The sequence below is a fragment of the Callionymus lyra genome, chromosome 12, assembly GCF_982586985.1.
Source record: "Callionymus lyra chromosome 12, fCalLyr1.hap1.1, whole genome shotgun sequence".
Classification (NCBI taxonomy): Eukaryota; Metazoa; Chordata; class Actinopteri; order Syngnathiformes; family Callionymidae; genus Callionymus; species Callionymus lyra.
This window is the reverse complement of record NC_141829.1, coordinates 20,492,773-20,506,775: the sequence shown is the minus strand read 5'-3', so window position 1 is coordinate 20,506,775 and position 14,003 is coordinate 20,492,773. Positions and strand designations below refer to the sequence as shown.

The window sequence follows — 14,003 nt, the reverse complement described above, 5'->3', positions numbered from 1 at the left end:
GATTTACCCATATTTGACACCAAAATACACACAACAATCCATTCCAAGGAAGTTATAAACTGTCATCATGACTCAAGTTTCCCACAACTCTTGACTCTGGAAGTTTCTGAATGAGTCACATTGATTTTAAAATTTACAACTCGTTTTTTAAATATATAAATATAACATGTACACCGTTTTTAAATGACTTATATGCAGTGATTTGTATTCACGCAGCTGACTTTATTCAATTACGTTTATTGACATGTTTGTATTTATTTCAACAGCCATTTCGCATTGCAGATCCCATAATGCACCGCGCTCCACAACAACAACACTTCGCCATTTCAGGCTGAGGATCGGATTTAGGTCAACCGAGCTGAGGAGCTGCTGTCAACGATTATTCGCTGAAAAACATCGGTCTTTTTCGTCTTGTTTTCTTTTCTTTTCAAGACCCGGCTGCGCGCTCTGATGCGTGTTCTGTGCGCGCGGATGAGTTATTCCAGCGCTGCCCCTGGTTGAGGTGTCAAGAGTCGGTTGTCGGATTTTTCCTGCTAGCGCGCTAGCTAGGTGTAAACAAGGTAAGACAGCCGGTGAGACCGACAGTTAGCCTCACACTTACACGCACAAACGAGTCTTAACTGTAAATTAAACTAAGCAAAAATACCCGCATGTTCTGAAATATAACCCTATGACGCACTTTCGCCAACTACACGGCTGCTAGCTAACATGCTATGCTACGCTACATGACGCGTAATGCGTTGGCAGGGTAAGCTAGCTAACCACAACGCCTGAGTTTCATTTCTATTTCAGTGTAATGACGCACGGAGAAGCTTTAAAACCTGAATGGAAAAATACAAATGTGGTTTATATGTTTACGTCCATTCAATGTGTACCAGAGTGTACAGACCACTGAGGGGAGGGTCGTTCAAGTATCTTGTTCGTTAGTGAGGAAACTATTTACTAGTCTGTATCATTGACGAAAGGCCTATTTTTCTGATCGTCATCTTTAACTAGGAAGGATCCAAGAGTAGACAAGGGTATCCACTTGAGGAATTGTGGGTCTTAGTTGAACCAAACAAGCTTCATTATAAGTTTACTCTAAATAAAACATTTCGGACAGTGACAAATTATTTTGGTTGAAATTATAATTTCCCAAATGTATTCCCATCACCCTGGATTTCACATTGTTATTTAAAAAAAACAAAGGAGATTTTGTAAGTTATATAATGTCTTTTCAGATGAAACGAATTAAAGGACCTGTGGAGGACCGCGGTGGATCACCGAGTAAAAGCCCCCCTGAAGCTCGGAAGAAGGTGTGCAAGCAGCTCAGCGATCCGGAGAGCTCAGAGCTTGTGACCAGCGATGCGCCTGACTTCAGATGGGCGCATCTTCCCCAGGAACTGCTTCTGCATATATTTCAGTACCTTCCACTGCTCGACCGAGCCTTTGCCTCTCGGGTATGTCGAGGCTGGAACCAGGCTTTTCACATGCCTGAGCTGTGGAGGTGCTTTGAGTTTGAGCTGAACCAGCCGGCCAGCTCTTACCTGAAAGCCACACATCCAGACCTTATAAAGCAGATCATTAAGAGGCACTCCAACCATCTGCAGTACGTCAGCTTTAAGGTAAAATCAAACTTGTATTGCTGTAAAAATTTTCCTTGAAGAGCATTATTTACATTTTAATATTTCTATAGGTGGACAGCAGTACTGAGTCAGCAGAGGCTGCGTGTGACATTCTATCACAGTTGGTCAATTGCTCCCTGAAGACCCTGGGGCTCATCTCCACAGCAAGACCCAGTTTCATGGAAGTCCCAAAGGTATGCTTAACATCAATATGAGTCTACCGTGTGTTTGTTCAGTTTCGTGTCCGCCACATCCTCAAAATCAATGAGATTCTATTCGAGTGTATCCAACCGTTCTGACTTTACATACCTGACATGATCTCATTTAAAATGTAAAATTTAAACTTTCTTGAATTGAGCTTGAGTTAACAACTGAAAAATGCCCAGATTTTCCAAGCGCAGCAGTAGATGTAGAAGTTGTATGAACAGTCTGAAATACAGGTTGTACAAAGTAATAATAATACATTTTATTTATTAGCTAGATTAAAAACAAAATGTGCTTTGACTTGTGAACAGTCGGATTCCATTTTTAATCTTTTACAACGTTTAATAAAAATGAAATTGAAAGTATGCAGGTAATCAGAATTCTCTAGAAAAGAAAATGAATGGAGAGCAGAGGACTGGACAAGGATAAACGAGAGTAGTGATGTAGAGGATGCCAGGAGTTTATTAAGAATTTATAATCAACATGTCATTTTGGCTGACATAAAAATGTCCTTCTCTTTCTCCCTCTAGTCTCACTTCATCTCTGCTCTGACTGTGGTATTCGTCAACTCCAAGTCACTGTCGTCCCTGAAGATAGACGACACACCCGTGGATGATCCGTCTCTGAAGGTGTTGGTTGCTAATAACAGCGACACCTTAAAGCTGTTAAAGATGAGCAGCTGCCCTCACGTCTCACCAGCAGGTATGAAGAACCGTCTGTCGCTCATTTAATACTTTCTTACCCCCTCCTCCCAACCCCCGCAATAATCTAAACCTTTGAAGTACTTGGCATTTAGTATTTCATTCTTCATTCAGCTACTCTTTGGTTACTCTGTTCCAACTGTCATTACTTCTTTGTCTGTTTGCAGGGATTCTCTGCGTCGCAGACCAGTGTCACGGGCTCAGAGAGTTGGCATTAAACTACCACCTTCTGAGCGACGAGCTGCTTCTGGCCCTCTCCTCCGAGAAACACGTCCACCTGGAACACTTGCGCATTGACGTGGTGAGCGAGAACCCGGGCCAACACTTCCACACCATCAAGAAGAGCAGCTGGGACGCCATGGTGAAGCACTCGCCCAAGTTCAACCTGGTCATGTATTTCTTTCTGTACGAGGACGAGTTTGGCCCTTTCTTTAACGACGAGATCCCCGTCACGCACCTTTACTTCGGCCGCTCCGTCAGCAAGGAGGTCCTGGGCAGGGTGGGCCTGCATTGCCCCCGCCTGGTCGAGCTGGTGGTGTGTGCCAACGGCCTGCGTCCTCTGGATGAAGAGTTGATCCGTATCGCGAAGCACTGCACCCAGCTGTCGGCCATCGGCCTGGGCGAGTGCGAGGTGTCCTGCAGTGCGTTCGTGGAGTTCGTCAAGATGTGCGGGAGACGGCTTTCTCAGCTGTCCATCATGGAGGAGGTGCTGATCCCTGATCACAAATACTCCCTGGATGAGATCCACTGGGAGGTTTCTAAGCACCTTGGCCGCGTCTGGTTTCCAGACGTGATGCCGACCTGGTAAAGTCGTGTGAGGTTTGAAAAGGAGAAACAGCCTCCATGTTGTAATGCTCAGCAGTCTTTGGTACCTACATGCTGCAGGGGGGAGATATTTGCAACTGACTTTGCAAAGTCATGAAACAAAAAAACGACCCGTCTCGTCTATCAGCTTATCAGACTCTGAAAACCTGCTTTGCCTAAACATGACAGTAGTAGTCGTCTGGTTCTTTACACATAGAGAAGGGCACGCAACGATACAATTTTTATACCTACAGACACGGTCGTCAGGTCTGGTAACGGTGGTTGTTGTTGTGCAGTTTCTTAAACGGGGGTCGACTGCGCAGATGCACGTTGTTATATTACTCGTTCTTTAAATCAGCAGCTCAGCAACTCGTGGAAAAGATCAGGGAAAATGGCAAAAACCGAGACGCAATGTGTCCCAAGATACTTTCCTAATTTCTATTTGTAAACGGAGAGAAAGGAGAAATTTAAAAGCGAAAGTGGATTCTCCCTGAGAAATCCTGCATTAATGTCCGCTTGTCGTCTGACAGGAAAGATAACTCTGGCGTAAAAGTTTAGCCAGATGAAGAGGAGGAAATGTGTAAATATGCCTCTTTATTTGTGACGTGAAGGTGTACAGTCTTGATCGATGTCTTGTGTTTATTTCCTCCGTCATCTAGATTTATATTTTCCTCCAGATAAATGGGCTTTATCAACATTTATTAATACCATTTCTCGTATTCTTCTAAAGCACCTTACATAAAACCAAACGCTTTACAGAACAAACATGTCAGTTGTTTGCGGCCACTCACTTTACTAAAAAGCACTTTGTTTAAGAGGTGTGAGAACCCAACCCTCTTTAGAAGACACTTATCCGTGTTATTAGTCACTTCCTTTGCTTTGTCTGTGCCTCGATCTCCAGAATAAAATACTTATGACCAGTTTAATTATGAATCAACCCAGTATTAAGCTAACACGTCACCATTAGAGGTTTGACTTTACTGCAGTTTTTGTAATCACGTCTTTGTTAGCGGTGTGTATTAGCCATAATCTGGTGATTCGCTGCCTATCATGATACAGGGTCAACGATGCGATGTATTGTGATGCTGTAGGAACAAGAATATATTTGAATTCCCAGACCGCATGACAACGTAGTGCTTTCATTTGTTTCGAAACCAAGACATCAGCTTTAAAAAGCTCTAGTCTTCTGTATCCTCTTGTCCTCAGTCATCACAGGACTTCAATGTTCCTTAAGCTTCAGAGGATATGGTTATATGGTGGCCCGAAGTTTAATCGCAACCCAGAAATGAACACAATTAACCCCAAAATATAGAAATTATATTTGTACATATACTTTATTGAAATAAAATAAATATATAAATAAAAGAAGTATGGCTTACGCATTAAATTTGATTTGCAAGGCCAAAATGAAAAAGATAATTGATACAGTGCTGTCGAATATTCATACATTACTGTGTAAAAGAATATTGCAATATTTGTTTTAGAAACGCATTTTTCTGAGATTTTTGGACAGTTTGAAGTTGTAACTGTAGATTTGCTAACTGAGCCTCACCCAAGGTTCTCTTCTGGGAAGCAGGTGGTTAAGAAAGGAGCATTTCTGTCATTTTCACTTCCCATATACATTTTATATGAACTTTATTATGGTTGTATGTTTAAATTAAAAATTCAAAAGTAACGTGAACGTGGCCAAATAAGTGAGCAGATTAGATTATTTACACTGATTTAAAAAATATACTTAAGAATCAGAAATATGGCGGCCCATTGCTTGATAGCTAGCTCGCTAACTTCTCCACGCATCACCAGGCGACAAGTTGTCGTTCATTAAATATTTCTCTACAGTTTCATTTGAATCTTCTGTCGTTTGCCTGTTCAGCTACAAACCCCATCGTGGCAATAGTTAAGAACACCATCCTTCGCTCGTGACGAGCAGGAAGCGGTTTCTTCTCGATTCAAACATCTGATAAACACATCCCTTGATTCCAGATAAAAACTTTTTTTTGGCAAATCAGACAAGTGAAACAATTTTCTTTTCCTTTAAGAAGGAAGTCAAATAAGTGTGTATATAAAACGCTGTGTGTTTATTATAAATAGCAATGTACTTAATTTCTCTAAGGGGTCTGTTTTTGGAAGTTTCTTAACCTTGCCTCTTTTTTTTCTGAACAAGAGTTTCCCTCTTCTAGATGGATCCTTCTGTTCATTGCTAAATGAAAGAGCTCTGTTATTTATTGGTATGACTTGGTCGTGTCGACGCTTTGCAGTTCAGACAAATCAGCAGGGATGATTTTCTTGGATCAAGCCACTACAACTGCATTTTATTTTCGCTTCATTCCACACAAATCATAGATGTTGATGCAGCCGCGATAATTAGCAAGGAGAAAAAAAATAGAATAACTTAAATCTCTTTGCATCTGTGGTGCAACTGAAGGTAAATAGAATCCCGATATATGGTTAAGAAAGAGATGAATTTCGGGTGAAATCGTACAAAGCCGTTTAGTCAAAAGTAGGAAGGCAGCATTAGGAAAACCTCGTCTCATGGAACTGCAACTTTAACATGCAAGCCACTCGACCACAACTCTTGTTTTTGTTGAAGTGAACTCGGACAACAACGCTTTCAAATTCGAACCGAAAACAACCGTAGATAACTGACAGACCTTTTTTATCAATAATGTACTAATGACTACATAAAAAAGGCCTTTTTTTTTCTCCAGAAGTGAGAAGTGATTGAAGCTTGCTGGTTAAATCTCAGGTTCCATCATCTTTTTTCCAATATTATACACATTGGTTTCCAACACTTAAACTCATCGTTTGTGTGACAGTCATGAAGCCATTCCTTTCGTTTCATTATTTATTGAGCAGAAATGAAATGTAAAAGATACTCAACATATCTCATCTCGTGGTCCCACTTGGTCGGCTCCGAAAACAGTCAAACACTTTTGAGTTCCCGCTTACATCTGATGCTGTCGAACCTGTTCAGAATCATCTAAGCTTCATCTTCTCTGCTTTACATACCGATCATCTGTCTTCAATGAAAAAGGCAAAAAGGCTTCGGACATGTGATCTTCTGCTGGTAATAAAACATTTGTGAATGTACCCTGAACATGTCTGCTTTGTTCTGTGTTCAAAAGGTAACTTGGTCATTTTGGGGTTCAAAGCCAGAAAAGTAATATATATTGTATTAGAAATGTATTTCTATGGACTCCAATGGCTGCATTAAATGAGATTTTAAAAATTCAAGAAGAATACTGTGAATTCTTCTGACCAAATGATTTGCTTATCAAACAAATGTGCATGTTCTGAAGCGACACTTGTACCAACATTCAAAATGGTAAAGTTTTCCCTGGAATTAAGAATTTTCTAAACTTTTTTTATTGGTTATTTTTAACTCAACCTTTTTAAAAATGGACTCATATTTCAGTAGCTTCCAAAGCATTCAAAAACAGTTGGATCACGTGGGCAGCGGGACCTCCTCGTACGTGATCTTAAAGTACGGAGGCTTCATGGGAAGTTGCCAGTACTCGAAGTTGTAGTAGAGGTAGAAGCTCTTGAGCAACACCACGTCTCCAAACGCTTCCAAAAGACTGACCAACATGTCCGCCACCGACTGGTGAGGCCTGAACGTGTGATAGAATCTACGAATGTCGAGCGCCAGATTCTTCAACGCCGGCTGCCCGAAGATGGCGCTGTCGTTCCCCAGGTAGACGGGCTCGCCGCTGTACAGGTAGAGTTTGGTGTACTTGGTCCGCGACCTGCTGTGCAGTCTGGCTCCGAGCTCCGTCAACTTCCTGTAGGTCCGGTGGACGAACTGAGAGCAGTCGTAGGACTCGAACCAGACCGTGGCGTTGGGACTCGGGTCGGAATGCACCTCCCAGGTCTCGTAGTAGATCCCGGTCCGGTTGTCCTCCTGGACCCACTGGGCCAAGTCGTTGAACTGAGTCCCTGAAGAGAGAAAGAGAGTCAAAATCCAACAACTCTTCTTCGCCCGCTTCCTACCTGTGATTTCTCCGATCTTCTCCAAGGTCCCGTTCTGAGACCAGTGAAGGTCGTCGATGCCTTCGAAGAAGCAGGCGGCGCCCTGGTTGCACCAGAAGGGCGCCTTCATGTCCGGCCGCAGGTGAGGGAAGGTGCAGTTGCCGAGCTGGAAGAGCTCGTACCACTCCATGGTGAAGTTGGTCCTCATCTCGGAGCTGCTGAAGCCCACGGCGTCGTGCATGATGTGCTGCGACGCATTATTATCACACGAGTGTGTCATTCGATCGTTTCGTTTTGGGACGAACACTCACCAGTTTCCCGAGCACGTCTCCGTACTTGAACTCCCACACGGGTGTTTGGAGCCGGTACACCGAGACAGCGTCGCCGTCCCTCAGTCGGGGGATCCGGCCATCGCGGTCACCGGTGGGACAAAAGGGGTACAAAGCTTCACAGAAGGAGTCCGCATCTGGGCGGTGATCGAAGCGCCTGAAACAGAAGGATAATGTATATTAAATGATGAAAACTGTTCTTTCAAGTGTTTGAATTTTACACGATTAAACTCTTAAAAAAAATGAAACCTATTAGATTTGTTTCTTTAATATTCAATTAAAAAAATCATTTTCTAAATGTTGCTTTGAGAAAATAAAATTATTCAGTAAAAATAAACCTTCAATTGAAAATAACAAATAACTTAAATATATGGGAATGAAAAAAACTATTAATACAAATACATCTGAAACCATTTTCTTTTGATTTAAGCAACTTTTTATTTGATTTAAATCTTTATTTCCTGTCAGGGAGCGGCTATTAAAATGTTTTCTTTTGATTAAAAGCGACTTTGAATACGTTTATTTTATCGGATCAACATGATTTTCTAAATTGAAAATGGTTTTTTTTTGGGTTATGCAACTTTTTTTTTTATTGAACAATAAAGACACAAATCCGCCTCCATAGCTTAGCTTGTGGTAAACAGGCACGAGGTAGCGTTGTAAAACTTTTAAGAGAAAGAGAAAAATGTGATTAAAATGTAACGTTATATATCAAATTATAAAAAAGGACAACATTAAATATTTATGCATTTTTCAAAAAATGTAAGTGCAAATGTCCGCAGATAATTCAAAACACAGTGTTGCTCGTTTATTCGCGTCTCCTACCGCACTTGAACGCATCACTTTGACCGTGTTTTCTACATGTATTGTTTCTTAAATCTGAATTAAAAATACACATTAGTTGTTAAAACGAAGAGTCTTGACCAGGAAGAGTATTGATCGCGTCACATGACGTGAGTTGCGAGTTGAGTTCCTTCACCTGTAGGGAACCGGCCACTGCTGCCGCCGCTCTTGAGCAAACACGCAGAGAAGAAGATGCAGGACCAGCACCAGGACCAGCACCGAGATAGACCCGCTGGTCGTCATGTCGGAGCCCCTGGAACAGGAACTCTGGAGTCCAGAAGCTGCTTCACCGGACCAGAGCGCTTCCTTTTTCAACACGTCACGTGGTTTTGTTGACGCCACGGAATCACGTGACAGAGACAAGTTTATACTAGACACGCGGGAAAAAAACAAACATTTATAGAATTAAAGTCTTTATTCTAGAGCAAATAAACCAAATATTATGTGAGTTTAATGTCATGTCTCTGTTTATGCAACTTGTTGACGCCACTTCTAAATTTCTATATAACAATTGCTACAATAATTACAAAGGATTATTTATATATTAATATATATTTACTGTATTTGACAAGTTATTGTATTTTTAAATAATACACAACCTTGCTGTAACGTAAGATATCTTACAAGTTAAATAAATAACATCACAAAAATAGATACGAATACATGTATTATTATTATTGTTATCTGTCATTTGTTGAATAATAGTCAAAATACATTTTTGCTAGGTTCCAAATTTTTCATATGCTCCAACTTTCTAAATAATGTATGTACATATCCAAGTAATTATTATTCATTCAAAACCTTGATCAATTAATATATTTTCCTTGTGAAAGTTGTTGGAGATGGATTGTGTCCTTTTAAATATGAACTATGATAATTATAATAGATTAGATTAGGTTTCTGCCGCTGTGATCTTGCTTTTAAGGGTAGATTATTGTTGACAATAATAGTGTTCATTTTGCGAACTATCGATAATAAACTAAATGTATGCAGTAATGTCGTTTGTCCGGCAGGTGTCAGCAGCAGCTCCCATATTTACCGTCATCGCTCAGTGAACGAAGAAGTCGCTGACAGCAGCGTCCTCCGCCCGCCATGCTCCTCTCGCTCCTGCACACCAGCGGTCGCAACTTGCTGACAGTCGCAACCGTCAAGACCGTTCGAAAGAGCTTTTACTCCGCAGACATGAGCAAACGCGTGGCTGTGGTCCTGTCCGGCTGTGGCGTTTACGATGGTACCGAGATCCACGAAGCGTCCGCGGTTCTGGTTCACCTGAGCAGAGGCGGCGCGAGCGTGAGTGACAAGTTCACTTTGTCGTTTAAAACGACATTAATAAACAAGTTTTCTAGATAAAACAACATTATTTTTAAGTGTCGCAAACCTAATGTTAATAAGAGGTTAAAACTAACTTTATTCTTTGCCAACAGCACACACAACCTAAACATCAGAATGAACTGATCCAAGTTTCTATTTCAAGTTTTAATTCAACTAACTTTTATTTATAACATTTTAACAAATTACAAAAACACGGCATATATTTGTGTGGGTTTAAGAATGTCACCAACAGGGATGTAACGGTATGAACATTTCAGCTCACGGTTCTTGTTCTACTTCATATTGGTGCTCTGCCCTCTAACCGCTTCGCTATTTGTTTATCCTGTCGGGCTTCACCTTTGGTTTAAACCAATAGCGAAGCGGTTAGAGGGCTTCGCACCAATTCGTAGAACCTGAGATTATAAAGATAACTCAGGGGTTACCAAATGAAAACAGTAATGATTACTATCCTGATATTGTTGCATCTTTCCCAAAATATTCAATAAGTACTTGAAGCAGCTGAAAAGAGTTCACATTTATTTAAAAAAAAAAAACTAAAACCGTATGCAGTTGTTTATAACAACACAAGTTATGGAAACAAAGTCCAATAAAACCCATTTATAGTATTCCCCGCATCAAGAACGAAGCGTTTGCAAATAAATAAATATATATATTAAAGGAACAGGTTGCAATATAAATATATATTAGAACGACACAAAATATGTAAACGAATGGAAAATATCATGAAAAGGGATTTTGTTTGTTTTATTAACCTGATGTTAAAACGTAAACATCTCAGGTTTAAGGTTTAAGGTTTTAGGTCGATTTTAAATGGATTTAAATTCCTGGATTAATTGAATTTTATAAAATAGCAATTTAAAGTGAATTAGTAAAGCTTTTAACTTTGTATTGACCTAAGCTTGTGTCATGTATTTCCTACATTGTTAACCACTGTAGTGGAGACCACACACACACACACAACTGAGCAGTTTCAGCTTTTATTTAACCAGTATTAAACAATAAATCTCTATTTATTGAGTTGAGGCCGATTGTAACAATAATAACAACACATACGTTTTCTAAAGCGCATGTTAGTGAAGTGTTACAATGATGAAGGCAACATAAATACTGCTCCATCCTCAGGCTATTAAAGGTCATAGGTAATACAAAAGAGCATCAAGAGCAGCTTTATTTGCCAGTATACAATACTTGTATTGTATAAATAATAATAAATATATAATAAATGGAGTATAAGTAAATGTCAAACAAGGTTTGACCGCAATACTAACCGTCTGTATATGTACCTTACAATTCCAATCGTAACTGTTACATCCCTTTTAAGTCACCTTATGCATCTGTCTTTTAAACTTCCGCTTATATCTTTGGACATTTGGACGTCTCTTATTGAAAACCCACCACGTTTGTTTAAAACGATATGTTTGCAGGTAAATATGTTTGCACCTAACATGGAGCAGATGCACGTTGTGGACCACCTGAAGGGCCAACCTTCAGAGGAGAAGAGGAACGTGCTGGTGGAGAGCGCCAGGTTGGCTCGTGGAAACATCCAGGACTTGTCTAAACTCGCCGTCAGCGATCACGACGCCATCATATTGCCAGGTTTGGTTGTTCGATTGTTTGCTTTGTTACGTGCTGCTTTTCACTTGGAGTGTGTATTGGCAAGAATCAGGCGATACGATATGTATCTTGACGCGGACAACAAAACGATATATTCCGATACTGTTGGAACCAGAATATAATATTTGTAGTATTTCCCGAGTACTTGACTCTGGTTCACAGACCACATGACGATTGACGTAGTCGCAACTTCTTTCATTTGTTTTGAAACCAAAATATGTCCAAACATCAGCTTTAATTAATCCACTGGAGTCGACTGTATCCTCTTGTACACAGTCATCGCTGGTATCTCGTGGGATTTCTTTGTTCCCTCTAGTTGCGGGGGATGTATCTGGCTGTCGAAAATATAATTGCAACCCAAAAATAAACAAACACTGTACATATTTGCATGTTATTTATAAATTTAAAATATCGACACTTAAAATACAAACTATACAATATGATAAAAAATAATATATGATTGGAAATTCCCCGACAAAATCGATACGGTGCTGTTGAATACAGTATCGTAAAAAAAACATTTAAATGTTGTATTGATTTTGTTGACGCTCCTTCTTCTCACAGGTGGTTTCGGGGCAGCAAAGAACCTGTGCACGTGGGCAGTGAAGGGCAAAGACTGCTCCGTCAACGACGAGGTCAAGGCTGCGCTGCAGGCCTTCCACGGTGCTGGGAAACCCATCGGACTCTGCTGCATTTCTCCTGTGCTGGCCGCCAAAGTGTTCCCAGGGTGCGAGGTCACCGTGGGCGTGGAGAATGACGACAAGTAAGTGTTTTCGATAAACGAACAAGGATTATAACGAGAGATATCTAAAGGTTTCATCTTCATCTTCAGGTACCCGGACACGACTGGCACAGCCGAGGCCATCAACCAGCTGGGCTGCAAGCATGTGAGTAAAAGTGTCGACGAAAGCCACGTGGACCACAAGAACAAGCTGGTGACCACGTGCGCCTTCATGTGTCAAGCGCCGATCCATCAGATCTACGATGGGATCGGAGTGATGGTGCAGGACGTGCTGAAGCTCGCCTAACTTTGAACGCGATGTAGTAGCACTTTAATCTGAAGCAGATCTGCAAAATCTACGTGTTGTGTAGTTTTGCTGAACATTTAGTAAAATGTTCAATAAAATAAGTTTGTTTAATGTATTTAGATTGTGTTCTGATGGTCAATGAAGATGCGGAACATAAAAGGATATTTAATCACCCACTGAAACAGTCTTGGTGTTTTGTTTTGGAATTCTTGTCACAACTAGAAAAGCAGCCTCCACCAAGCTGCTCATTTAAACCCATGTTATCTTTTTCTTTACCCAAAATGATTCCCTTACTTTTATTTTATCTGCACAATATAATATCTTCGACATGTGAAAGGTCATTGATGGCAATGAGCATAATGTATCACTCTGTAAATTCACTCGTGGAGTTGTTGGAGCTGGTGGTGTAAACGTTGAGTGACAAATCCTTAAATATATTTGTGGATTCAGATGGTAATCCTGAAGAATGCCAACATCCAATCACCCTTTTCTTGTATCATTCTAAACAATTCCTCATTGATAATTGTTATTTTTTTGAGTAACAGTGGTCCGTCAATTGTTGTGGGGCTTACATTCTGAGAAAAATAACCCATATATTTTATGAATTTTAAATTTAACATCATTTATTTGAACTTGCAAAATCAACAGTGCATATGAGGTGCCATCACTCTCAAAACCATCTCCGTTACAGTGACCTGAACAGCTCTCATAATGTTTTGCCGCCCAGCAGACCAATCACAGCGGTTGATCCGTTCTTGAAAAACTCGACGTAGAATTTTTGTAGCGATCACTAAATAGAGCAGTGTGTTGAAAGGCATCATTATTGCACCATAAGTAAAGTGGGTGCAGTAATTAGTGTCTCCCACTAGGTCCTTCTTTCGTGTTGATGTTTATCTGTAGTCTAAATAAATGACAAGAAACTTTATCTTTCCTGAATGAAGCTTTCTACAATATAATTCAATTTTAAAAGAAAAACCACTAGTGCTCTCTGAATATTGATGACCCGAAGTTTAAATTGGGGTGATCAAATTCAAGGTCACCATTGGCCTCGCATGTATTTACATAGGTCTGTAATAAGTAATAACATTTGTTGACACAAAAAAACACATCCGTTAATGTGTTAGGATTAGTTTAAAAAAGTGAATTGTGGTGCACATGCTGAAGCTCGGCTAAACCCATTAAAAGAAACCAATATTTAAGTGTCAATAAATGATAAAATGTGTTGTTCTTCCAACATTTGTTTGGGACATGAAGTAGGGATCTTGGGAACGGTGACTCAGTGGTGCTAATGACCTGAAGGTTAAACCATGAAGGTACGATTGTGAGTCATGAACTTTTCTTGTATCTTTAGAAATAGTTTTATTCATTTAAAGTTGTGGAATGTTACCCTTGGTGGTGGTATGCATCGTCTCCATGCTTTTCTAGTTCCCTCACTTAATGAACTTCAATCATTTATCTAAAGTAATGCAGTTTTCCTGACCATATATGGTCATTCCATGCGTTCATTATCATCCACTTATCTGACGTCTAACTGTCTCGGGTCTGACCCTGGGCCTCCTCAACTGGCCTTCACTT

General features: G+C 40.3%; 3 protein-coding genes across 3 annotated transcripts; 2 read left to right on the top strand and 1 right to left on the bottom strand.

Moving 5' to 3' along the window:
* Positions 1-303: 303 nt before the first annotated feature.
* Positions 304-6,410, top strand: fbxl3a (F-box and leucine-rich repeat protein 3a). The gene is made up of 5 exons (XM_087803508.1): positions 304-560; positions 1,221-1,604; positions 1,676-1,798; positions 2,339-2,510; positions 2,677-6,410. The coding sequence occupies exons 2-5, from the start codon at positions 1,221-1,223 to the stop codon at positions 3,315-3,317; spliced, it is 1,320 nt and encodes a 439-aa protein (XP_087659634.1). The 5' UTR covers positions 304-560; the 3' UTR covers positions 3,318-6,410.
* Positions 6,145-8,758, bottom strand: cln5 (CLN5 lysosomal BMP synthase). The gene is made up of 4 exons (XM_087803509.1): positions 8,591-8,758; positions 7,594-7,768; positions 7,304-7,529; positions 6,145-7,249 (listed from the first exon to the last, which is right to left on the bottom strand). Exons 1-4 carry the CDS (start codon positions 8,695-8,697, stop codon positions 6,759-6,761), a joined length of 999 nt encoding a protein of 332 aa, XP_087659635.1. The 5' UTR covers positions 8,698-8,758; the 3' UTR covers positions 6,145-6,758.
* A 771-nt stretch (positions 8,759-9,529) lies between these two features.
* LOC148068599 (glutamine amidotransferase-like class 1 domain-containing protein 3, mitochondrial) lies at positions 9,530-12,543 on the top strand. The gene is made up of 4 exons (XM_087803511.1): positions 9,530-9,744; positions 11,211-11,382; positions 11,965-12,163; positions 12,233-12,543. The coding sequence occupies exons 1-4, from the start codon at positions 9,547-9,549 to the stop codon at positions 12,426-12,428; spliced, it is 765 nt and encodes a 254-aa protein (XP_087659637.1). The 5' UTR covers positions 9,530-9,546; the 3' UTR covers positions 12,429-12,543.
* Positions 12,544-14,003: the final 1,460 nt, after the last annotated feature.

Excerpts from the sequence above, each read along its gene's own strand:
- fbxl3a (XM_087803508.1), top strand. The coding sequence starts at position 1,221 with ATGAAACGAATTAAAGGACCTGTGGAGGACCGCGGTGGATCACCGAGT. Across the intron at positions 1,605-1,675 it reads TGCAGTACGTCAGCTTTAAG|GTGGACAGCAGTACTGAGTC; the intron begins GTAAAATCAAAC and ends ATATTTCTATAG. Across the intron at positions 2,511-2,676 it reads CCCTCACGTCTCACCAGCAG|GGATTCTCTGCGTCGCAGAC; the intron begins GTATGAAGAACC and ends GTCTGTTTGCAG.
- cln5 (XM_087803509.1), bottom strand. The coding sequence starts at position 8,697 with ATGACGACCAGCGGGTCTATCTCGGTGCTGGTCCTGGTGCTGGTCCTG. Across the intron at positions 7,769-8,590 it reads CAGTGGCCGGTTCCCTACAG|GCGCTTCGATCACCGCCCAG; the intron begins GTGAAGGAACTC and ends CTTCTGTTTCAG. Across the intron at positions 7,530-7,593 it reads GAGACGTGCTCGGGAAACTG|CACATCATGCACGACGCCGT; the intron begins GTGAGTGTTCGT and ends AATGCGTCGCAG.
- LOC148068599 (XM_087803511.1), top strand. The coding sequence starts at position 9,547 with ATGCTCCTCTCGCTCCTGCACACCAGCGGTCGCAACTTGCTGACAGTC. Across the intron at positions 9,745-11,210 it reads TGAGCAGAGGCGGCGCGAGC|GTAAATATGTTTGCACCTAA; the intron begins GTGAGTGACAAG and ends ATATGTTTGCAG. Across the intron at positions 11,383-11,964 it reads CGACGCCATCATATTGCCAG|GTGGTTTCGGGGCAGCAAAG; the intron begins GTTTGGTTGTTC and ends TTCTTCTCACAG.